This window comes from Acartia tonsa, chromosome 15, assembly GCF_053477335.1.
Source record: "Acartia tonsa isolate MP-2025a chromosome 15, ASM5347733v1, whole genome shotgun sequence".
In the NCBI taxonomy this organism is placed as follows: domain Eukaryota; kingdom Metazoa; phylum Arthropoda; class Copepoda; order Calanoida; family Acartiidae; genus Acartia; species Acartia tonsa.
Genome location: NC_137274.1, coordinates 2,864,902 through 2,891,850, shown reverse-complemented (window position 1 = coordinate 2,891,850; position 26,949 = coordinate 2,864,902). Strand labels below are relative to the sequence as shown.

At 32.7% G+C, this 26,949-nt stretch overlaps 1 protein-coding gene across 1 annotated transcript in view; it reads left to right on the top strand.

Annotated features, from left to right (window-relative positions):
* Window positions 1–26,949, top strand: part of LOC145307371 (uncharacterized) — an 86,117-nt gene that overhangs the window by 37,096 nt on the left and 22,072 nt on the right. Inside the window, exons 7-15 of the mRNA XM_080149755.1 lie at window positions 9,002–9,109; window positions 10,164–10,220; window positions 15,093–15,150; window positions 15,885–15,987; window positions 16,102–16,239; window positions 16,716–16,753; window positions 18,096–18,129; window positions 18,264–18,297; window positions 18,567–18,662. Of these exons, the coding sequence (XP_080005881.1) occupies window positions 9,002–9,109; window positions 10,164–10,220; window positions 15,093–15,150; window positions 15,885–15,987; window positions 16,102–16,239; window positions 16,716–16,753; window positions 18,096–18,129; window positions 18,264–18,297; window positions 18,567–18,662 (666 nt within the window). The remainder of the gene's footprint in view (window positions 1–9,001; window positions 9,110–10,163; window positions 10,221–15,092; window positions 15,151–15,884; window positions 15,988–16,101; window positions 16,240–16,715; window positions 16,754–18,095; window positions 18,130–18,263; window positions 18,298–18,566; window positions 18,663–26,949) is intronic.

Here is a 26,949-nt window from a genome sequence, read left to right as displayed (position 1 = left end):
TCCCCAACTACAGCTCTAGCCTGTGCTGGAATTTCTTCCAAAAACACAATCTCATCATCATCCTCATCTTCCTGCTGATCCATAACCACGACATTATCCTCTACTACACCAGGAGCTTCAGCTTCTCCACCTTCTCCATCTCTTCCCTCGTCAGCAGTCTCAATTTCTCTTGCACTTTCACCACCAATCAACCAGGTAGGTATGTCATCACCCTTCCTCATTGTCTTGATGTAGGCCTCCAGAATTCCCATTCTTTCCCAGTAGCGCCACAAACTTCCATGCTTTCTATACACATCCCACTCCTGCCATCCTTCTGGTCTTTGATTGGAGCACTCTAGAATTCTTTCTCCTTCAGGCATGGGTTTATTGATGATCAATTTTCGGATCAGACACTGTCTCATAAACAAATCATCGCAGTAGCCGGGTGTAACTGCTAATGACATTGGTTGTTGCAACCTTGCTTCGCGACTAGCTGGTCTGTTGTTGTAGGAACTGAATGCTCTGTCAAAAACAGTCATCAGCATTCTTACATGATTCACCTGGCCTTCATAAGAAAGGTGTGAACCAACATTGGTTCCTAGCTGCCTTTCCAACCATTGCGTGAACCGTATCCTTCTGGTCATGTCCTCCTCAGAGTTTGGCATCATTACAGCCTTGTGCCCATTGACACAAGGCATATTAAGCTGCTCATTAGCTTGCTGAACCTCCTTGTTGAACTCAGCCACAGCACTCCACACTTTTTCATGAGCTGGCACAAAAAAAGCCGTTGAAAATACCAACTTGTTGACATCTTGGTCATAGACAGCTTTGCTGATGTCTAGAATGGCTCTTTTTAACTTGTCCATGGATGCTCCTCCCACGAATTTCTGTAGACTGGTTACTATAATGTGCTTTGGCACCTTGTCGTCCTTCACCGCCTCTATTATAACCTTCACCATGGCGTTGAGATCCCTATCCGCCAGTGTGATCCAGGTTATGCCCGTGCGCTCTTGGTCAAGCACGCCATCTAGCAGACTAAAGCTGCTAAAAACTACATTCCTTGTAGGATTGTTAAATCTAGCCATGTTTGGGAAAAATCACTAATCTCGAAAAAAAATCTGAAAAAAAATTAACTTTCTTTAGATCCTTGTTGCATGTAATTATGGCAAAAAAAAACTGTTTGGTGTGTATCATTATTGAATTAAAAAAACAATGTTCGTTTCGTAATATGATTGTTCTAGAAAAATTTTAACTTTAAAATAAAATTTTTATAAACTGCTTGGTGTGCGTCATTTTTAGAATTGAAATAAACTTTAAAAAAACTGTTTGGAGTGTGTCTATTTATCGTAAAAAATTTATAAACTGCTTGGAGTATGTCTTTTGTTGTGAAAACTGCTTGATGTGTTTTTAAAAATATTTTCTTAAAAAAAAGGTTCCGTTCCAATCGATAAAAAACTTTGATAAAAATTCATTAAAACATTGTAATAAAATGCGATTGATAAAATTATGTTCGTTCGTCTTTTAAAATACTGTTTATCACTAAAAAAATTGAACATACTAATATGGGAATAATGTATTCACTTTTAAAATAATTTCACTTTGAATTGCGTCTTTCTAGCTTCACGTCGGAAACAATGTGTCTGCTACAATGTTTACATTTTCATAATTTCCGCCAGTGGATTTCTACTCCACGAAAGTGTTGCCAAATCATCGCGCTGTTATTACGCCGACAAACATCCATGGCGTATACTTCAAGTGATCATGAACATGAAATCGGAATTTTGTGTACTGTATTGCATTTTTGATTTTTTGTTGTTTTTTTTTATCTGTTTTTGGTATTTTTGCTTGGTTTTTGGTTGTTTTTGTTTGATTTTTACTCGTTTTTGTGTTGTTTTTGGGCTTTTTAATATTTATGTGTTTTTCTTTGTACAAAAAAATTTACAACTTGTTGTGTTTTCTGTTCTAATTTTTAGCTGTTTACTACAGCCAAGTTTGCTCTTCCTAGATTGCCTGATTGCAATACATCCAGTAATGCCAACTTGTTGACACCACGTTTGGTGAGTAGATCGGCTAACATTAGGGTGCCATCTACCCATTTAACTTCTTTTACTCTCCCTTCTTTAATCATCTCCTTGATAATAACAATATCTCCTCTTAGGATCCTCTCTCCTACTTCTGATTCTGAGTAGATTGAGGTCCTTGCTGCATCCAGCCCATTGTTCAATGCTTGTGTTTCTGCACCTAGGGTACTATGTACCTTGCGCTTCAACTTTCTGCTTTTCCATTCCAATGGTGCACATTTTCCATTCTTGATGTTTACAAGAAACACAATGAATCCCCCACAGCTATCCGTGTTATTGTTCAAATTTCGATATGCCTCGTCTGTGTAAACCACAATCTTGCAGTCTTGCAGGTTACCTAAATTAGATACCATAATTGATACCTGTGTCTTTTTAAGCCTGCTTGCCACATTCTTTGCTCTAATCAGATCGTCCACTTTGCCTCCCTTGAACTTTTTGGAGAGATCTATCATCTCAAAACATAACTCAGGCCTTGTTGCTCTCGCAGCCCAATTCACAATTACTGGAATAGTCACATTCTTGATGTATTTTTCTTGGTCAATTCTGATTCCATCATTACACTGTTTCATGTGAAAGCCTGTGTAAATGAAATCCTTTGTCTCAGATTTGCCTACCTTGAAGCAGGACAAAACTTGTGGCATGATGTATTTGTTGAAATACTGGTTGCCCGCGTGAAGGAAATCATCCACATGCAGGGCAATGATTCCTATGAGTATACCATCTTTGATCAGATAGAAAAGTCCCGAATTGTAGTGACTGGTTTTGAAACCTAGCTCTTTCAGTTTCTTAAGTACCCTTAGGTACCACTTTCGACTGGCATCTTTCAAGCCGTATAGGCACTTTTCCAGTAACCAAAGCTTTTTGACCAATTGCGCTTATTTAGGTGGCTTTACATAAACCTTTCTATCCATCTTGTCGCCTTGTAGAAAAGCACTTGTAATATCAGTTGTTTGAATATCCCAACCTTCTGTCGCAGCTATAGCTAGTAATATCTTAATAGAGTGTTTCTGAACTGTAGGACTATCTGTTGGAAATTCTCCTTCTTCCTGGAATCCCCTGGCTGTTAACCTTGCTCTTATTTCCGTGCCTTTTTCTGTCAGCACCCAGGTAGTGGTGATTCTCTCTTGTCCTTCGTCCTCAACTATTTCATAAGTGTTGAAAGCTTGTAGTTTTTTCAGCTCCTCTATTTTTGCTACCAATGCTTCCGGTGAATCTCTTTTGTCTTGTGGTAACATTACTGCCAAGGTTTCTTCTGTCAACAATAGCAATGATATCGTTTCTTCTTCTTTTTCTATCCATATTCTTCGTTTGTCTATATCCTTTATTTCTAATATTTTACCACAATCTAGTTTGATAGTGAACAAAGCTTCCTCGTTGTCTGATTCATCTCCATTGTCTTCTTTTTCGTATCTAATGTCTCTGTTTGCTACTTCATCATGAAAGACCTGACCGTTATCCAGCTGAAAATTAAACCATCCACTATGTTTACCTGTCACTTTACCTCCATGTCCAAGAATAGTTCCTTTTTCCCACTTTCCGTCTACGAAAATTTCTATTCTGTCGTTCCTTTTCAGCACCTTAGCTGCATTTCTTAGAGTGCCGTCATCATTTAGTTCAGGTGATGGTTTTTGATTTGTTTTCTTTCGCTTTTGGTGTTGTTCTGGTTTGGCAATGGATTTTCATTGCTTTCTCTTGTGTTTTCTCCTGGTTCTGCTGTTACGGTCTGTTCTTGCTCCATAGGTATTATCTCGTCTTCTTGGACAACCTCACTTGGAATATTTTCGGTGTTGTCTTGGTCCTTCTCATCCATTCTTAGTTCTGTCATATCAGGTATGTCATTGATAGTTTCTCGCTCATTTTGTCTTCTTGTTTTGATGCTTGGAGAGCTATCTTCTGAAGATTTATTTTATCTGTTTGGTGTTGATCTGTTGCTTCTTGTTCAACAATCTTCGCTGCCAATCCTTCTCCTGCCTTTATCAGTCTGTTTGCGCTTACTCTGTAATAAACAGAGCCAATCCTGATAAAAATGATTTTATTATCTTGGAAGATTACCTTTGCTGGACCTCTCCATATATCTTCTCCTTCTTTCTTGAAGTAGACGATATCACCTTTCTCATAGATTGTATCACAGCTTCTGATTTTTGCTCTCAAAGCTCTTTTTATTCTTTCACATCTCTCTGCTTTGGTGTATTCTACTCTTGTTTTGTGGATAGCTTCTAGTGTATCTGTAAGAGATTTACTTTTCTCTGGTTCTTCCCATGCTGGTGGAGGATCTTCTAGTATATTTGGCAGCTTTATCTGCCTTCCGAACACTAATTGATGTGGTGAGAAACCTCTGACACTAGATAAAGAGTTCACAGCTGTTATAGCCCAAGCTAGAGCTACTTCTAAGCTCATGTTTGGAAAATCCCTTTTTGTTGTGCGTACTATGATGTCGGAAATTTCATGATTTTTCTCTACTACTCCTCCTTGCCAGGGACTATTAGCTGCAGTGGTAAGCAGCTGTACATTCAACAAACTGCCTACTTCTCTCATTTCATCATTAGAAAATTCTCCTCCATTATCAGTCAGAATTTTATCAATACGTCCGAATACTGGCAACCATTTCAATGTGATGGCTTTTACAACTTCTTCCGGTTCCTTGCTTTTGATGACCGAGGCCATCTGATATCCCTTAAAATGATCAATCATATATAAGATGTATATTCCCTTGTTTTTGTCCCAAATTTTTAAGTCAAGACATAGAATCTGATTGAAATCATTCGAAAGGGGAGGAGGAACTGCCGGACGGTCAGGCGTACGCTTCCTCATTATGCACCCTTCACAACTGTCAATTATATCATCTATCATGGCAGAGAATTTCTCATGCCATTGACCAGCTTCTTTCAAGATCGTCACAAACTGTTTCTTTGGGCGATGCCCAAATTGTTTATGGATCTTTAGCAATGCTTTAATTTGATCTCTTTCATTGTTGTTTTCGAGTTCAGCTATACAGACCTCGTTCATTTCTTCCTTGTTGTTGAGTAAGTCCACTACATAATGACCTGCGCTTGTTGTGTGTAATATTAATGGTTTACCATTTATAGTTCCTCTGTCATTCTTCATGTATAGTGCTATTCCAAGCGTCTTCATAGCATTCTTGGATAGCAAAAGTGGAATATCGGACGAAATTATATCATTTTCAAGCTTGTTGTCTTCTCCTCCGATTCTAGCCGGTATGATGTATCTAGCATTTGCATCGAGTTCCAAAAAGAAATTTTCTATCAGTTTCTAGCGGTCCCACTACTTTGTTTCTCATTTCTTTTGGTAAAGACTTCAGGTACACTTTAATCCACTTTTCTCCAGCAACACTTGCTGAGCAGCAGGTATCCAGCGCTGCCATATTCAGAGCTTCGGCTGTAAATCTATTCAAGTCCTCTTTTTCTGCACAAAGAACTGAACAAAAAACTCCCTGTTCATCCTCTTGTTCAGACTGTTCAGATTCTGATGTTTCAGCTATCAGTACTTTTTCTGATTCTTGTGTTTGTGGATTAGTCATGTAAACCATTTGATACTTCCTATTCTCTTTAACTTGTTTCACATCTGGGCATTCTTTCACCAAATGCGTTTCTGCTTTACAGCCCAGACATTTCATAGGTTTGCCATCCGGTCCCGGAGGGTTCAGTGGTTTAGACCTAAATGTTTTCTTGTTGTAGTCTTTGTTATTAGACGTCGAATTATTCTGTTTCTTGGTGTTGTTTCGATTTTGGTATCGGTTATTCTTGTTTTGGTATGATGATTTTCCGTTTGGCGGCTTCCATCCTTTCGCCATATAAGCTTCGTCCATCTTCTGACTTTCTTGAATGTCGTCTTCTTTGCATGAATTCTTTTGAGCGAGCATAATTTTGTTATTTTCTTTCACTTTTTCATTTAATTTTCCTAGAATTTCACGCATTTTCGATTTTACTGTTTCATACCTTTTTCCGTCTTCCGTTGTTATCTTTGCTACCGATCTTATAAGCATAAATTCATAGCTATTTAAATCCGCCGTTATCATTAGCTCTAGAGCAAATAACATATCTAGCCTTGTGTCTCCTTCTACTGGGAGGATTTTTAATTGCCGCGCTTTTGTTAACGTTTGATCAAATTCGATTATATAATCGCTGATTGTCTGGTTTTTCTTGCGTTGTAGGTATTTTAGTTTGCTGTGTGTGTTGTATATCTCTTCTTCTTGATCTACCCAAAAAAGCGATTTTAAAAATTGGATTACCTTATCCACCCCTTTTTCATTTGCTACTAGATCATCGGTTTCCACGGCCTTCAGTATGTCCTCTCTCAGGGAATCACCATATCTGGCCGATTTTACTGGAATTTCACTTACCAAATGAAATCCTTGTTCAGCTTTGGGCACGGATGTCGTCTTACTCCACATCTCTACACATCTTACCCATGTACTGAAATCCTTGAAATCTTCAAGGTAAGGGATAGGTATTCCCCTCCCATACCCTTGCCATTTCTCCTTTTTCTCTGACTCTGACATTTTTAATTCTGAGGTTAGCTTATTATTTCCCTCTGTTTTGGTGTGTGTCTCCCCTTACACCCCTTTAAATTGATAGGGTCAGTGCCCTCTTTTCCGCTACTATTGACGGTGTCACCCCCATCCTCCTTGGTGTTTTTCTCTGTAACACCCGGTATTGTCGCCACTTTTGATATTTGTCACCCACACAGGGGTGCGTCACCCACACAGGGGTACTGTTTGATGTGTGTCACCCTCACAGGGGTATATCACCCTCACAGGGGTGTATCTGTATTAAAACCTTTTTAATACGTATCAAGAGACCGTTCTCGAGATCTAAAACCGAAATTCACTTCAAGAGAGATAAGATGAATTATGTTATCAATCTAAAACTTTAGAACAATGCCGTAGATCGTTGCGTGGCCAATGCTACCATTGAAGAACTTGCCTAAATAGGAGCAGAGTGACCATTTATGACAGGTGTCCCAACTATTATAAAGATAACAATAATGCACACATCTCTTCTGAAACATGAACAGACTTGATGTAATTTACAACCACTAAGGTAAGCTAAAACCCCAGAATGTAAACTCTGGAATAGATAAACATAATAAATAAAATAACACAAAATGATTAACACAAATATATTAACTTGATGTATTAAAACTATAATAACTTGGTGTAATTAAATCACTGGTTCGAGTCCCCTCAATTCTTCATGGCCTCTCACTCCTTCCACAGCTTGGTGTAATTCAACAGGTTGCTTGTCAGCTTGGTGTAAGTCTTACTTGGTGTAGTTTTAACCTAAATAGGTATCACAGTTAATTCACATTAAACTTGACAGCCATTTCAGCATTTTTAAGTGTCATTATTAAAAAAAACATTTCAGTTTAAAAAATTTAAATATCTCACAGGCTTTCAGAGAATGTCTAAGGCAGCTAAAACACAGCACATAATTATGCATGTATTTGTCTAGTATGTTTTCAGAAAGGTTATAATATAAGAAAATTAACTGAAATCAATATGAATAGGGTTAGAGAGTTTGTTTTAGATGATTTTGACCCCTCTAATTACAAACAACTAGTTCATTGTAACTGATGTATTTGTTTGATAGCAAAAACTCCATTAGGAACAACTTACAAAAGGAAGAGTCATTACAAGGCAGGTAAACCTAAAACATTTAAACCAAGTCTACCTGTTCTTAAGCCAGTCAAGTGTTGTCAATAATGTGTTATGGTTGAAACCATCTACAACATTCTTGTTTAAATGCAGAAGAAAAAAATACTGGTGTAATTTAGGTAGAAGATCAAAGGGTGTTAGAAATTATGACTACTAATGTAGTTAGAGATAATCTTAAAACTGCAAGGTAGAAAAACATCATGTTAGCAACACTAAATCAATAACTTTATCAGTACAAAAACAACAGGAAGAGTAAAAGCTTTGTATGGTGATAAACTAATACCAGCCAGGGAACTTAAGAGGATGATACAGTTTAATAACATCTACTTAAATCAAGTGAAAAAGCAAAGCTTTATTATAAGAACATTGCAAGGAATAAAATCTATTGAACCTAAAACTTTAAATGCATTAGTTAAAATGGACAGATCATTGCAGCCTTTTAAAATCTCAAGTTGTAGAACTTGAGTGTCATAAGAAAACAATTGTTAAAAGAAATATAACTTATTGTCATGATTTAAATGGTATAATAGAACATAAAGAAAAAACAAGGAGTTATTCATCACATCTGATTATAAATTGAGATCAGAAGTTGGTATTGATAAGGAAAGAAATTTTTTAAAGGTTTGCTTAAACTTAGATGAAGTAGACAATAAAAGGGATGCTATAAGATCACTTTATCATTATCAATATGAAAACAAACTAATTATGTGTGTCATAACATAAGACAATGGCCGATAAATTGATGTACATCCCCAATGATGATACACAAAATTACCCATTCTGTAGATTAAGATTAGTGTTGAAACATTTGAACACTCAACTTATTGAAACAACCAATCAAAAAGTCCCTAAAGTTATTAAGTTAAGAAATAAGAAAGTAATAACAGCCCATTGTCCTCTCGTTCTCTGGTAATAACATACAATTCTAGGCTAATGTATAATAACATAAACCATTACCTATAGAAATTTAAATTGCACTTAAAATTTTTATTTCTGACTTAATTTTAGTATCATTAAATGAAAATGAAATGACTAATAGCATAAATTTAGTTTGAATGATTGACTGTTTTTTTTGACATATATCACAAGAATGTGTTTTTGGCTTTTTCTCGAAAAGCCCTCATTTCCAGATTTTTGTTTTTCCACCAAATTTATACATTCATTGGGATGTTTTAGGAGCAGTTAGTCTTATGTCTGGGAAATTTTTTTTCTCTTACTGTTGCTTCGAGTGAACTGTGGCCTATGTTAATCTATTAATTCACTTAAGGTTGTATCAGATTTATTGATCTGGATGATAATCCAGATCCTGAACTTTTGAATGGACAAGAATTGCACATTACAAAATGGGATTTATCTAGATGCCATGGAACAATAGGTACCACTTTGAGAATTTTTTTATCTTGATGAATTACATCTTCCTTATATCTATTGTAAAATACCAAGAACAGTACAGTTTGTCTTTATCAGAATCTCTCTGTAAATCATCAATGAATATTGTACACAATATTACTCCCAAAATTGAAATATTAATGTTATGTAATTCAGACCAAGATTCTCCAACTTATTCCTTAACAATTTTATTTAAAATTTATTTCTAAGTTCCTTTTTCACTTAAAAATTTAAAAGAGCTGTAATTTCCTTATTTTTAAAGCTACAAGAACAATTTTTTGTATAAAATTTGTATCTCTATGTAAATTTTATATTAGAAATCTCAACACTGAATTTTGATGCGGCAGCTGTAATTGGCAGCTGCTAGCTCCCACTGCTTGCTTAAATTTAAAATTTGACGTCTCTAAGGAAAATATTGCGGTCACAAAAGTCTGGAGATTTCTGAAATTCTCTTGACCACCTGAATTTCATATACTAATATACATATATCCTAAGTTCTACTTAGGATATTTTAGAATTTTGGTAACCTTGTTTAAGTCAAAAAATTATTTTTGCTCTTTTCCTGAATGTCCTTGCCAGGTTTGCTGGCATCCTGTGTCCGCCAAGATAAAGATATTCAAAAATTTCAACTCTCAGTTACTTAGTCACTTAGTTATGAACCTCTAACTTTCACACACAGAAAATGAGATGAAAAAAACCAGAGGGGGTGCGTTCTACGCCCCTCCCCCCTCTCCAACTGTTAATGTAAAGTATATCATGAGCAATATAATCAAAAGCTTTCACTGCATTAATTAAGGAATACTCTGACAACATTATCTCCATGATTTGAAGATTTATTGATAAAATCAATTATTATAAGAATTGCATTGTTAGTGACCTATCTTTGAGAAACTTGAACCAATCTTTATCAAAGAAATCATTAGCATACAAAAAATACAATAACCTTCTACAAAATATTTTTCAAAATAGAATTTTCAGTTTTTACAAATTAAAAATTTTATCATTTTACGTAGATTATTTAACTTATCCAAATTTTTCAGGATCAAAATCTCCATCAACACTAAATCTTGGCCCTGAGTGGTGCTATACTGATAATGGTATACTTTTGATAGAATTTTCATTATTCTGTACCTAATATTTTAGGATATGATTGCAGCTTAAAGTCATCAAAACACATTTTTTAAAGACTTACATTTAGATTAACTAGAGTTATATATGATATTGATACTCCCTACCCTAAACAATCAGTGCCCCCTCAGTCTCATTTTATTTCTAGGCACCATACAGTCCCAAGATTAAATGACTTTTAAATTTTCTAATTTGTGATTGAGGAAAATTGATTTCATATCAAAATTTCAACTAGAGTGGTCACAGTGACTGATTAAAGTTACCTATTTGTCATAAATATGTAATATATCTGTAAGTTTAAAGTTTGCAAAGATTGCAAGCATGATTTGAAATGAGATCAAATTTTCAATTTATTCTAGTGCATTATGGATAATTGGAATTTGCATACCCCTTAATAGATCTAAATTATCATTTCTTGTTTCTTTGGCCAAATCAATTTTGCAGTATCAGTACGTCTTTTTGCAATCTCTGCTATTTTAAAATCTGAATAAAACTTATCTGCAAAATGAGATCTCATAGAGGGTACCTTGATAGTAAATAAGGGGTGCCAGGAGATCTCGTGATAATTGAGCTACTAGGCTACCAAGCAAGGTAGTACTCTCAGATGCCTTAGTGGGAGCCTTGCAAAGTTTCAGATTGATATCTCAAAACCCTCAGTGCCTTGAAACTGGGACTTGGAATCCTGCCCTCAGGGCCTGCTATAAAGGGTAAAATGGTTACATTTTGTTGTAAGCAATCAGTTTAAACGTTATAAACGTTCTCCCAATCATCAATAGACTTGATTAGAACCATTAATTCATCATTCTAAGACAACTTTTTTTTCATTCAAAAATCATCCTTCGTTACCTCCTTCTCAACTTTTTCAGATGGGGATAAAATTTTGTTTTGTCTTGGATTATGGTATTTATCAAGCCAACTATGTCCAGGAAAAACTTTAAAATAATCAACTTCAGCAAAACAGTTATCTAACCCTTATAATCTGGTCAGCTTGCAGGGGACCCACTGAGAGGGTCTCACCAAAAGTTGTCTCAACGCCTTGTTAGTTCAGATATCAAGCCACACACCCCACCCGAAGGCGTGTTAGGTTAGAAAAAACCCCCCGCAGAAACGGTTTACACAGGATGTACTTGGACCTTATGGTGAGTTCAGAACATGCTTTCCCTAAATTGAGTTAGTACCTTCCCATAGTAGAAAATTTTAAAATTACTTTTAGTGATCAAATTTTACTTTTATTTTTAGACCACCTTCACCTAACCTGCTTTATTGTCTTATTTTGCCTTTCATGTTTATCAAGCAAATTCGCTCACATTACAGTTGAAATGACAGATATTGGAGCTTTCTAAAAAGGTCTCTAACATTTTTCTAGCTCTAATACTTTTTGAGATATCTTATTTCAAAGTATTGTTGTAAAAACATCTTTTACACAGCAAAAAGTTGAAATAAAAAATTAGTTATTTTAGAGAAAATTACAAGTATCTTCATGTAAATCTTTCTAATATTGCTCCAAATTGACCAAATTAATTGGACAGTTAAGGTGCCTAAAACTATCTACATTCAATGGACAATCCAAATCCACACTTTTTAAGACTTTATAAGTCAACAGGAGCATGGTGAAGTGAATTTTAAAAATGCTAAAGGAAAAAATATTTGCTGTTTATTTAAATAAATTTAAATTTAATAAACTTTAGCAAGGATTTTAAGATAAGTTATGGTGTAAAAAGTTGTGACTTTGTAATGAGAAAGCCAATAAAACACAATCATATTATATTTTGAACCAATAGAAACATATCATAAGAAAAATAGACATAATCATTGAAAATGAACCAAAAATTGGTAAGAATTTTAAGCATTTCCAAGCAGTTTACAAATGTAATCTACTAATTCTAGTAATTTTTTCTAAGAATAGTTGATTGGCCTTTTAAATTTTTTATAACCTTATGAAACAAAATTAGTTTTAGCCACCTTAAATAAGAAATCATAGTATTTTAAAGACTTTTATGGATAATCTCATTTATAATAAAAGAAATAATTTATTCTTAAGCCACATTTTTTTTGTTAATATACACTGTTAGGTACTCTAAACTAATACTGAGATTTTTAAAAATAATAAATCATAATCAATTATGAGTTTCTTGTACCTTAAAACACATTTTACATTATTAAAGATGCCTAAAAAGTGATTTATAATTAAAATTAAATTACATTTGTTTCTTTGATATTACATTTTAGCCTTCTCCTGTTGACTTATAAAGTCTCAAAAAGTGTGGGTTTGGATTGTCCATTGAATGTAGATGTAGTTTTAGGCACCTTAACTGTCCAATTTGATCAATTTGGAGCAAAATTAGATTTACATGAAGATACTTGTAATTTTCTCTAAAATAACTAATTTTTTATTTCAACTTTTTGCTGTGTAAAAGATGATTTTACAACAATACTTTGAAATAAGATATCTCAAAAAGTATTAGAGCTAGAAAAATGTTAGAGACCTTTTTAGAAAGCTCCAATATCTGTCATTTCAACTATAATGTGAACGAATTTGCATGATTAACATGAAAGACAAAATAAGACAATAAAGCAGGTTAGGTGAAGGTGGTCTAAAAATAAAAGTAAAATTTGATCACCAAAAGTAATTTTAAAATTTTCTACTATGGGAAGGTACTAACTCAATTTAGGGAAAGCTTGTTCTGAACTCACTATAAGGTCCCAGTACATCCTGTGTAAACCGTTTCTGCGGGTTTTTTTTTCTAACCTAACATGCCTTGGGGTGGGGTGTGGCCAGCAAGCTAAGAACAGCACTTATAGATGCCTAAGTGGGACAATGTTGAGGTTTCACTGTAGGTCCACTTATAGCTTGCCTAAGTCAAACTGAAACTCAAATCTGATATTGAATGCTCCAACCTATTATCTCAGCTAATAAGTTTGGACTTTATCTCAAAATGTTTCAATAAAAGAGCTACTCTTTAGTTCACAAGTTCATCCATCTTTGTACATAATTTATTTTTCTGGTTGATTTGTCAACTGTTTATTTGTGTTTCAAATAAAGGAGATCATGAATATGTCTTTATACAAAGTGAATATAATTGAGTCATATTAATGATATCAAAATGTATTCCTATCAATCTATTGATTGCTAGATATAAAACCATGCTTTGTTTTTTAAAATGTATTTTAGAGACAAGCATTTTCTGTGATAAGAATTTTTTGAGATTTAAAAAGAATACACATAATTGATGGTCCTGAGATTAGCTCAGTTTTATGTATCATTTATAATATTATCAATTGCCTGCATGTATCTTGTTAAGTGGTTATATTAAATTTTATCATATATATACAATGCAAATAACTGATTTCAAATGATTTTTAATGTCATATATCTAAAGCCATGTAGATATGTAGATATTTATATAAAGTTTAGAACAAATGAAAAATTGAAATCCAGGTACCATAATCAGTGATATTCTTTTCCATATATGGCTTTATTTTTGTAACCATTGGAAGAAAATTTAAAATCAATCCATAGAAAGCAATTTCAACATCATTTGGTTGGTTTAAAGTAAACTTCAACAAAAAGATTGTTATTTGTTGATTTTGATATAAAGAGATGTATGATAAAAACACCGAAAACATTTATGTTTTCAAGGGAATAAATAAATTTTTAACAAGTTTGATTTATTTTTAAATTGGAAGTATTTAAGACTTAATTCTCAAAATAGTACTCTAAGAAAACATTAATCTGTGACATATATAACTTTTTTTCCTGCTTCATGATCACTTTAAGGGCACTATAAAATGACTTAAGACTATTGGTTCAAATGGTAACTGCCCTTAATTCCTTTTGCCATTTCCAAAAAGTTAGAGAACTTGTTTCTATGCCATGTTCTTAAAAAATTGTTGTACCTAGGCACCCTTAACACTTGGATCTCACTTTGTACTGAGTGCTGCAACATTGACTGAAACATGAGTCCTCTTACGGTATCTCTAAAATAGGCTACAGTTGCTTGTCGCTCATGGCACTCAAGGGGCACCTAAGGCTCCCCTAAAGATGAGAACCAAATAAATTTCAAAAATTCAGTTCTTGATAAATTTATGTGTGTCAGTATTCTACCCATAGAATCAGTTCTAGGCGTTCAAAACCACTTCCAGAGGTATTTTTGGTGTCAGGGGACTATGCTGGTTTATATTTAAAAGAAAAAAAGTGATGTAAAAATTTTATCCTTGTAGATTTTAAGTAGCTGTCTGTTATTTAGGGTGCTAGATCGATTCCTAGATTTTAATATTTTTGCAATTCCTCAACTCCATTTCAAGATAGAGGGCTGAAATTTTTAGGGGTTAATTAATTTTACATTCTACATAACTCCACGAAGTTTTATTAAGACTTGTTTATTGGGGTGCTGGATCAATTCCTAGATTTTTAAGTTTTGTGTTTTTAAAGGTTGTGTGATTTATGGTTTTGTAATTTCCCTATTTTACCAAGATTAATGTTTATTTTATGAAACTGTTCTAAAGTAGTTTTTTTTTTTTTATTTACATTCTTAATTTTTGAGCTTCATTTCTCATGTTGTCATCATTGTTAAAAAATAGATTGGTATATTTGCTTTTGAAGCTCTGGTGTGACTTGTTCACTCCCCCCCCCCCCTGAAGTTGGTTTTGATACCTGAGTTACAATTTTTAATTCTTTTAACACTCATGAAATACTATTGAAACATTAGTTTTTATTTGCTTTTTAATATAACACCTAGCTTTTTGATATCTAAGTTATTAAAAAATCAGTCAATTGTAATTTTAAACAATATTTGATTAAAATTATTTAAAATTTATTCAATAATTAAAATTATTTTCAGGAGCAACAGTACTTCATGAGCTCGCCCATATAATTGGTTTTATACATGAACATAACAGGTTTGTATGGAAGTTAATCAAGTTAATAATACACTACAAGGCTAGGCTCCACATATATATGCATTTGTTTATCTTAAAATTAAAAAGGCTGAAGTTTTTGCAGTTTATTTCTAAACCTTGGGATTCAATTTATGTGATAAAATTTTCACTAGAAAAGTATTCACAGGTAATAAAATGGTGACAATATCCATGCATAACTAAGCACAAATATATATATTGGAAAAGGGATAAAGTAAATCAAGCATATGCTCTTTGGAAAAAAAATCTTCAATTTATTATAATCATTAGCAGCAGAAAAAATAAAAAATATATCAAAAATCATAAATTAAGCTACTCGTCCTTTTGTCTATGAACAAAAAAATCCAACAACCAAAGATGATTGAAAATAAAAAAAAAAGTTAAAGCTGCTAAAAAGCAGTCGGACTGCCTTGGATATTAGATTCTCAAATATGCCCTATAATGATGGGAAAATTTACAAAACAAACATAGGTTTGGCTTTAATAGCAGCTTAGTAAATCTTATTTCTCACATAGCATTATGAACTGATGGACATCATATATATTATGTATAAGACTTAAGGAAGGACAATTTTTTTTCTTCTCTGCAATTAAATGAATTTATTAGATAAATATGATAATGAATAATAGTTTTTGATCCTGGTCAACAAAAAAGACACCTTTATTTTAACTTTTCAAATAGATTCTTAAAACTCAAAAATCCAAATAAAATTTTAGACCTGACCGTGATCAATTTGTTAAAATAAAACATGAATTGATCAAAGAATTTTACAAAAACAAAATGAAAATTGAAAGTGACACTCATGGAGAAACACATGAGGTAATATATAATTTTTAATTTATGCTTCTCTAAGCAATAACTAAAATACAATTTTTAATATGTTGTAAGAATTTCTTACTAAAATATGAAATATTAATGTTTGAATATATTTAGACTCCATACGACTACTTCTCCGTAACCCATTATCCAGTAAGTGGAGGACATTGCAAAGATAATGAGACAGCATGTATAATTGTCAAGGAGCCATTTAGAACATACTTCAAAGACACTGCTTTGCTCAAACAATATCCTGTGAGTGTTAATTTTAAGTCTTATCCTTATAATAAAGTAACAGGATGTTTGTTTGTCTGTATGTTTGTATGTTTTTACCTAAGTATCTCACTAACCACTAAACCAATCAGGTTCTTCTTTACAGGGTAGCTTCTAATTGGTCCTTGGAAGGTTATAACTATTTTGGGGGAGGATACCATCTCCCCCAACCAAAAAAAATTGAACCCCCTCCCAATTTTTTTAAAATTTTACTTTTTATATCTAAAAAAAATTGGGTTATCAAATTTAACTCTCCCCCAGGGGTTGTAGCCGCTAGTTATAAATATTTTATGTTGATATGCCATTGTAAAACCTTAAGCTATACTGATCAACCAAAACGTCTTAAAAATGTCAAAAATATTTATTTCTTGATTCTGTGGCATCTTAACCAAAACCATTTGTTTATGAAATATCCCATAAATTTATTATCTTTAAAACTTAAACAAGCATAATTTCAGATTCAATTATCTCCAGTGGATGTGGTTGAGATTTCAAGGTAAATCTATTAAAAATATTGTTAGTAAAATATCTTAAAGGGACTGTGAACAAGAAAATTTCTCATCAGATTATCAAACCTTAACATCATCTCATTCAGAGCAAAACTGTCTCTAGTTTCCTTAAAAACGGCTTTTTCCGCCAATTTTTTTTTATGTCCAAGATTGGGGAAAAAATTTCCAGACTATATAAATGTGCAGTTTATTGTCTTTTTTTCCTTTTATAGCTAAAACCAAACTTTTTGATATAGTTCTCTATTTTTCCTAACGGTTAAGCTGACTTGTAACTTAATCCTTGCTTTAAACCAATATATAGTTACTTAGAAATTAATAAAATAAGCAATATTTTAGGTACCAAATACAATAACAAAGCTAGAAAAAGGTTTTTTTATTAGTATCTAAGTAACTTCAGATGGCCCATCTCTCGCCGACCATAATTACAAATTTGTAAGTAATAAAGGTGCAATATTTCTTTATAAACAGTCTGATAAAAGTGTAAACTAATTCTCCAAAGTGGGTTATACATTGTCCAACACAATAAAAAAGGATATTATTATTTTAAGTAACCTCTGAGATTCAACCCTTTGTAGACAGTGAGGTATATTTTTGTCAATAATACAAATTTAAAATAGATCTTTATTACATAATTACTACGTTACAAGAAAAAACTAGTTGGCAATTTTATATCATAAAATAAATCTTTAACAGTAAGTAAATTGATTCAACTATATATGACAAGTTAAATATCCCTACAAACATTATAAGAAACAAAAAAATGTTCAGATTTTCTCTGTTTTTTCCTTTTTTCCATCCCAAAATACCATAAAATCAATCTGGATATTTTTGTTGATAGGACGTTTTTGGTTCATTAGTGTAGTGAAATGTGCTTAAAAAATGTTAAGATTTAATAATCAGATGAGAAATTTTTTTGTTCACACTCCCTTTAAGACCATTTTTTTAAAAATGTTATTATTTTTTAGATTAACCTTAAGAATTCTGCAAAAGTTGTTCTAGGTTCAATTAAGAATAAGAAAATTACATCTTTTTAAATTTCTAAAGAAAGAAAGGTTGTTAAATAAAGGTTGAAGTAAGCAAAATATAACTTTGACTGACTTATGACTCAAAGGGGCTTGGTTTTGCTTTTTCTAGACCCCTACATGTTGACTTATAGTCAATTTTGTACCCATGTTAAAAAAAAGTCAAAATCTTCAGCTGTAACACTTTACTTACAAAAGAAGTTGAAAAGAAATTTTTGAAAAGTAGAACAAAATTAAAACTTTTTCCATACAATTTTTTCACATTCATAACTCTTTTTTTAAAAATCAGTTTTTGTTTTTATTTCAGAGCCTATAACTGTAATGTGACTGATGAAATAAATGTAAGATTTACTTTATTTTTAATGAAATGACTTTTACTAAAATAAGGTATAGATAAGTTTTAATTGAAAAGTTTACTAACCCTATTTATCATGATTCTATCAAAAAATATTATAAACCAACTTAATTATTTCAGGAAAAGTATAAGGAATACAAGAACACTATAACAGGTTAACAGGGCAAATTGTCTTTGTCTTCATTTTTTTATACATTTTTTACAAGAAATATTGTTTTTTTTGCAGAAAAAATCTTGTTATTATCCTCTTGATTTTTTTATTTCAATTTTCAAAATTTGGTAAATACCCCCCCCCCCCCTCCTCTCTAATTGAACAAACTAAATTTCTAATTTTGATAAAAAACTTAAATTTTCAAAAAAGATTCTTATATGTTCTTATTTATAGATATTTAGATCTGTACATAAAAAGAATAATTATTCTAGGCAACCTTCTTATGAATGCATCAATGTCAGGACTTTTAGAGAAAGTAAAGTATTATATATCCATTGATGCTGATGTAAACTTTAAGGATAAAAAAGGTAATTTTCTTAATTTTCATCCCTAATATCTATATCTGCATGTCAATTCTTTTGTCCATAAATTATTGAGACACATATTGGTGTAAGTAAACTGACTGGTCATACCATCTTTCATTAATCTCATTGTTTAACTCAGGCTTTACATTTAAAGAGATCACAAATTAGTTTTTTCAGAATTCATTATTATTTACCTTTCCCTATTTTTTAAGTAATTTTCGTAGAATAATTTCTTAATAGCTCCAAGAAGTTAGAAAAAAATTAGATTAAAATGCCAAGTTCAATTCAACACGAAGTTAATGTTAAAGTTTGAGAAACAATTAAACTATAAGAAAATAAGCTATTTCTTCGCTTGCAGATAAAAACAAAAAAATCAATACTTAGGAAATAATTTTGTAATAAACCTCTAATAATATTTGTCTTCAAACTTTCTTTAAAATGTAATGAAAAAGTTTGGTTTATTTTATAAAATCATTAACCAAATTTCGGTATGTTTCAGTTGGTATAAAGACAATAGAAAAATTGTTTAAATCCCTAGAAATAATGATATTTAAGAATTGAATTGTTTAAATAGAATAAACAAATAATATTTTCCGGACATATCCAGCAAAAAATTTAGCAGTCTATAATATATACATAAAAATATTCATTTTTATTTCTTTACAAATCTTCTCAAATATGTCCAGTTTTGTTAAATACCCCACATTATACGCACACACACACTACGTACTACATTACTCACACACACACACACACTCACTAAACTACCAAGGTAGTAGGTAGAGCTATGGAAAGAGCGATAGAGAGAGAGAGAGAGAGAGAGAGAGAGAGAGAAAGAAGAGAGATGGAGAGATAGATAGATAGATAGATAGTTTTGTTGTATACCTCCCACATACGCACACACACACTACGTACACACACACTACGTACATTACTCACATACACACAGAGTAGAGTTATGGAGAGAGTGATTGAGAGAGAGAGAGAGAGAGAGAGAGAAAGAGAGAGAGAGAGAGAGGGAGAGAGAAAGAGAGAGAGAGAGAGAGAGGAAATCCCATGACAGTAAAATAGATTTTAAATTTCGAACCATTGGCTATTTTTATTTTTTTCATTTTTTATCATTAAAATAATTGTCATGTATGTTACTTTTAAATGACATTTTAAAAAAACACACAATGTTTTACCTACTGTAAATCCAATTTTCTATAAAACACTGCCATTGTTTGTATTTAATGCATTTATTATTTAGTTTTGATAAAAATGATACGTATGGTATTGAACTGTTCACAAAATTTGAAAATTCTTTTTCATCTAATTAGATATTTGTGATTTTTTTAAGGCAATATTTTTAAAGATTTATCTTCAATTGTCAGTTATCTACCTATATATATAACGTTATTTGCAAATTCACAGCCACTTTAAGTAAAATACCAGAACATATTACTCTAGAACTAGTTGATTGATATATCAAACACTTCAATTTGAATCCAACTTAGCTCTATTTTACATGGAAACAAATAAATCATAAATTAAAACAGTTGGTATTCTTCGCATTTAATTAGGGGGATTTAGAGTTTCCCTAAACTCTAAATCCCCCTATTTTCATATAAATGTGAATATAAAGGAGGGGATTAGTTTTAAGTTAGATCTTTATAAATTTTGTTCTGTTTATTGGTTAGTTTATATTGGTTAGCCCCAATGCATGATTAGGGCAACACAGTTGTTGCCCCTGAAGTTTTAGAACTTCCCTGCAGGAGGAATATAAAAAAGATTATGTCCATTAAATTTCATAATAACTGTAAGCGGGGGAGATGGATGGGTAATAGGGAGGATCAATGTTTGATATTTTTTATTTGAGACCAAAGTGGGAATCAGCACTTGATTTTTATAGATATAATACACCTCTGGATGATTTAAAATTTATCTTAAAGGGACTGTAAATGAGAAAATTTTTCATCAGATTATCAAACCTTAACATTATTGCATTCATATAATCTCAATGATGGGGCAAAACTGTCTCTCATTTCCTTAAAAAACTACTTTTTCAAAAGTGCTCTTTTGAAATGATTTACCTAGACCAATTCTTAAGATTATTGTTTTCACACATTTAAGAATAAAACTGGGCAAAAAGAACAAACAAATATTATTTGTTATACATATCCAACAAAAAAATTAACAGTCTTACTAACGGTTTTCCTTAAACAAAAGCAATCTTTTTTTTCTCCCAATCATCGGAAAAGAGTCAAATTTTTCTAAATACCTGCCTATATTTAAACCCTAGATATCCAAATTTTGTTTTATATTTCTACAATCAATATACATAAGTTTCAATTAAACATTATTTAAATGAAAAATCCATATAAAATAACTTTCAGGGCTCATTATTTTTAAGTAATTGTCTGTTTAATTCAACAGAGTTGGGGATTTAAAACGAAAAGGTTGTCAATCAAATAAAATCTGGATAATATATAAATTGATTTTAATTAATTTTTATCCAGTAATATGACTGTTTAATTCAAACAGAGTTGGGTCTTTGAAACAAAAAGTTATTAATCATTGAAAATCTTGATAACAGACATGAAGCTTTTCAAGGACGTCCAAGCTTTTTTCGTTTTTTTTGGGGGGGAGGAATTGAAAAATAAAATTTTGGGGATGCCTACAGCACCACCAAGTTCATTTTAGGGGGAGTAGACAGTGACGTCCAAGCTTTTTTTATTTGCAGGGGGAAAAAAATTAAAAATTTTGGGTATGCCTTTATCCTGCCCCCCTAGGATGTCCTTGATAATAATAGTTAAAATCTCGACATCTTGGTTAAACAAGTTTGTTAATTTATTGATTCATAATCATACAGATTTAGTTTAGAAACCCAACTTACATTAGCCGTTCGTGTTTCCCTATTTCATTCTTTGTCCTCCCTCCTTACCTGTCCTTTTGTACAAATGGTACTGTGGTATTATCCTTTGGCCTGCCAGAAGTATTGTTCCTGTCCCAGCTCTCCTTCCAAGTTCCCACCAGCTTCTCCTCATGTGGGCGCCATCTTAATTATCTATACAGCTCCACCAGGACAGTTGATTTGAGTGTGCCATGGCGAGTACACATTTGTTTGGCTGTGGTTCATTAAGTTGAGCTGGCGATGCCTATAACCTGATCCAGCATCTCGAAGTTGCCAGTAGCTTCATGCAACAGCAGGACACCTAGACTGGCCTACATTCTCCATCCTATTTAATACCTAATAATCCTAGTAATTATTATTAATTTGTGTTTTATTATTTTAACTGTAAATAGATTTTTTAGACAAATACTTGTTGATTGTTAATATTAATCTTGCATCGCTAACTGCTCTATACTGAGACATGTCTGTCTGTGAATCAACTATACATCAATTTGGCGCAGTCTTGTCTACCAATTTTTGAATGGGGAGAGTGTGGTTGTATTAATATTTTAACTAGACGTACAGACAAAGCCCACGTGTTGAGGAGCTCCTCTTAAAATATAATAATATGTATAATTAGCAAGTATATATTTACAGAGAAATACAAAATTAGTAACAATCTGTTACAAATACTCGAGTTAAAATATTAAAATTAGTGGCTTTTTGCTACATTTGCATTATCCAAATGAAAATAGTAACAATTTGTTGCTTTAAAAACCAGACTTCTCAGTTAATATTCATTTCACACATATTTCCTAATCAGGAAAAAGGGATACTCACAAGTTCTAAAAATTGTGGTAGACTCAATATTGTTAACGGACACTAAGCTCCTTAACCATGACCGGCACCAATAAAAATGGCAAGGGGAAGAAAAGTAATGAAAAATCACAGGACATGCCAGGCGGCGGCGCTACAGGTGGTAATGAAACGTTACCACCAAACAACACGCCGGCAACAGAATCTGAATTAACACCTGAAAGTATAAGAACATTAATCTGGGAAGTTCTTGGCGAATATTCGGCTCATTATAGGGATAGAAAGAAAGTCAAGATATTTTTAAACAAGAAATTGAAGCCAAATGGGCAGAGTTTAAAGAGAACGAATCGCACCGTAGACTCTTAAATGATACTGATATTTTAGATCTAAAACGTAGAGTGTCAAAACTCCCACCAGATGGAAATCTGACACCGTTTTTTGCAGAAAAAACGCTCAAAGAAAGTCTGAATTTAACCCAACAAAATACTATAGGGGACGACTCAATAAACTCATGACCGCTCATCGGTCCTGCAAAAGCTAAACATGACCAAATGGGTCCTCAAGGACCGAACCAAAGCCCATGGCTGCATGGCCTATTCTATTGTGGGGTTCGTAGGCCCTGAAGACAATGACAATTGGATAAATGTTAGGGAGGCTACCTTAACTGAATATTAAAAAACTTTATTGAAAAATTTACCTTTATCCCTGATTTATTTAATTCGTTAGAACCCCTCCACAAGTCATCATTCAATCTAGCAGGAATTAACAGAAGTACATTACCAGGCGTTGCTCAAACGCCAAATCCCGACAACGATTTTGTTAGGGAATGCTTTATTTGGGGCCAAAGATGAGATTCCGATTTCGCAAGGGATGCCCCAAAATGGGACGGTAAAAGTGATTTCGATAATTTCTTTGCTAATTTATGGAGAATGGCAAAAACATACAGAATTAGCAACCCAATCTTGTTTAAAGATATCTTATATCATTGTATCTATGACTCAAAAGGGGAAAAGCTTGGGGATCTAACTACCCCTGAGAAAAATCAAGCCTTATCTGCCCTAAGTTACTATCTAATGATTCGTAGGTTGGTCACCCCCTTTAGCGACCCTGAGGTGGCCACTTAATATTTCTACAATTTAAAACAGGAGGCTAATCAACCCCTTGACACTTTCTTCCAGAAAGAAACTAATTGTGTTTAGACTTATGAACCCCAGAACCGTAGGGAAAAAACAGTGGAAAAAATTCTACCTAAACGTCAGCAAGAACTTGCTGTATTCCAACCTCGCGGTAGACATGGCAAACTACGTCGAAAATATGCAATTTTTGGACGACTACAACGCCTTCCTTAATAAGCTGGTCACAACCGGACAGCATTACTTGAATTCGGATAATTCAGGCCATGTCTCCAAGGAGAATTTATCAGCCTGCTACTCTCAAGCAATGGAAATGTTCTTACCCACTAATGCTGCGGAAACGAAAAAAACACCCAATCATTAGCATAGTAGAGACTGATAACACCCCTGCCAACACTAACATGGCAGTGTATAAAAACGAGGGGGCTAATACTTGTCCCTATCCATGAAATGCCAATAAATGCATTTAAATCTTTGAAAATAAACAATGTATCCCCTAGCTTGCTTAACTTGCAAATTCCTTAGCTATTTTATTTCCCCTACTAAGCACAAATAAATGGCGCGATAATTCTACAACAACAATTTGTTATTTTTCATGAGTAAACATTGCAAAAATGAATAACCTTCCCATTTTCTCTTTACCTCCCCATCACGGACTAGATAAAGAAAAAGGAAAGGAAGCAATCCTAGGAGCATCATGCATGCATCATTTCCATTAAAACTTTCCATTTATAATTTTAATTCAAAAAATATTATCAGTACAAAGTCGAAGATCATCAAGTGAATTAGTAGCTAATTCGCCACTATCGTTTAGTTTTTATTTTTAATCACTAGAGGGACTTTTATGTATTGAATGTAATCAACTAGTATATAAGAAACCGAATTCATAATTCAGTAATATTCAGTTGCAATTTCATTGTTGAGTTTATCTACACAGTTTTAAAATATTTTCTGTAGCTGATTTTCAGCAATAATGTATATATATGTATATAAGTATTATTTTGTTGTGCACTTAATTAATATTTGAAAACTTTCTAGTTTATATTTATATCAGTAATCGTTTTGAATATAAATAGTAAAGCAATTGACAAATTGATTCAATCTAAATCTTTACTGTTCATTCAACACGTCTTTGAAGCTGCATTACAGCCATAATCATAATTAAAAAAAAAATTACAAAGTAATAATTTTAGTTAACTTTTTCCTCACTAGGAGGACCCTTTTTGCTTTAAAATCTATATAAAGACAATAGGATAACTAGGATTAAGGCCAGTCAAGTGTGAGCAGTGACCACAAATCATTTCTCATTTTTTAAAGCTGACTTTTAGCTACAAACTTAATCTTTTGAGTACGTTTTATACTCGCTAGAGGGAACTCAAGTCCCAATTTATATAAATACTGGTTAAGATCCTAAATAGAAACAGTCTGTTTTTAACTTCTTGTTAGTAAGAAGCTGTTAACATATTTTTGAGCTGTATTTCAGCATTAATAGGCAATTATCAAAGTTTTTGATTTAATTAGGCCCCACTAGGAGAAAAAATTGAAAAAAGTTTTCTATTTAAACGCTTACATTCACCCCTAATGTAACAGAATTTTCTAATACTTCTACCATTAGGGCTTGTTAAATTTTGTAAGCTATATTTTAGCATTTGTGAATTAGATAAATCATAAGTTAGTTAAAAATCACACCACTAGGTGTCCAATCTAAAGTAAACGCTATATAAAATTATCGCATATAAGAATTAACAACAGTATCTTGTAGTAATCATACCAGTATCCTTCTTTGGAAATTTCTTAAGCTATATCTTAGTGCTGAAAATACCTAAGGAGGGGGGGGGGGCTATTTCTCTAAATTTATGTATATGTGCAATGTTAAAAATTACTTCAGTCAAATTTTGGTTGGAGGTTCTTGTCATAAATTGACATTTTTGAAGCTGCAGGGCAGTACATTAAAACTTGAACAGTTTTTTTTATATAAGTATATATTAAAATCAAAAACTTAACTGAACCCGAAAATTATATAAAATAGTCTTAACAATAAACCATACCCTACAAACATTGCAATTTCTAAAAAATTCTAATAGTAATTTGTACTTACTATATAAAGATGGGTTCCGTGAAGATTATCATTCATTGGTCAGGTGTATTGGTATTATTGAAAACATGCACCTCTGGTTTCACTCGCAATGCTGACCTATAAATAATCAGTAATTAAGATTAGGGTATTTTATATTCAATCTAAATAATGCCTATCTGTGCTAAATTAAAAGTAATCAATCCTGTAGGGGGTGAATTTTTGCAAAATGCACTTATTGATACCGGAAACAATTTTTGGTCACTTATTTCCAAAGAAATTCTGGAGGATAAGAAAATCAGTTTTACCCCCGCAAACCTTAGTGCATTATCAGTAGATTTAAAACCGGTAAATATAATAGGACATTTTCATTCACAATTCAGTATTATTGGATCAAATCAATTATTTGAAGAAACCTTTTATGTGCCTGAAAACACTTCAAAAATTATTAACCAATGTTATGAATTCCTTAAGATGAACCGTATTAATCTATTACTAGATAAGCTTTCTTTTGCAAGAGCTCCTTTCTGGAGAATTTATCCCAATAGAAAACGGATCCCCCCCGATCTGTAAGGGTTAAGATTTAGAAGCTTTATCGTACGCACTGACTCCATTTCATTGGTCCACTACAAAAAATGGGCAAAGGGGACAATAAACGGCGTTACATTTAGATGGATAGTATTTATCCAAAGCTTCAACTTTGAGGTAATACATAGGAAAGGGAAACTACACACAAATGCGGACAACCTGTCCAGGGGACAATTTTTATGTAAAGATCATAGGGAAAATAATTGCGAGAAATGCATTAACCAATTTACCTTGGATCCATATAAGTTGGACTGTCCTCTGCAGGACCAGATATTCTCAGTACACACATCCTTGGAAAGGGATATTGATGAAACATGGCAAACTGAAACACAAAAAGATCAAATTTTATTTGATATTTGTAGGTGGGTACTAGAGAAAAAACAATTATCAGTGTTTGAAAAGTCTGAGCTGACCGGCCGGAAAGAAGTTCTTTTTAAACTAATACATTTATATGTCATGAAGGTTTATTAATATTCAGACAACCCCTTAGCAATGGAACTTTTATTGAAAGACCGGTAGTACCCATTGGATTGTATAATAAAATCTTTGACCTGGCGCATAACACAATGACCGGTCACAAGGGTATAAATGAAACGGTCCATAAAATAAACAAAAGATTTTTTATGGTTGGTGTCACAAAGTTTGTAGAGTCACAAGTACATAATTGCATAATATGCTTAAGTAAAATAGGACAAGTTCCTAAACAGCCAATTACGCATTCTGCCTTTAGTCATAAAATCTTTGGGCAAGTCTCAGTGGACCTGATTGGTCCACTCACCACCATCTATTTTCAAGGGCAACATGTCT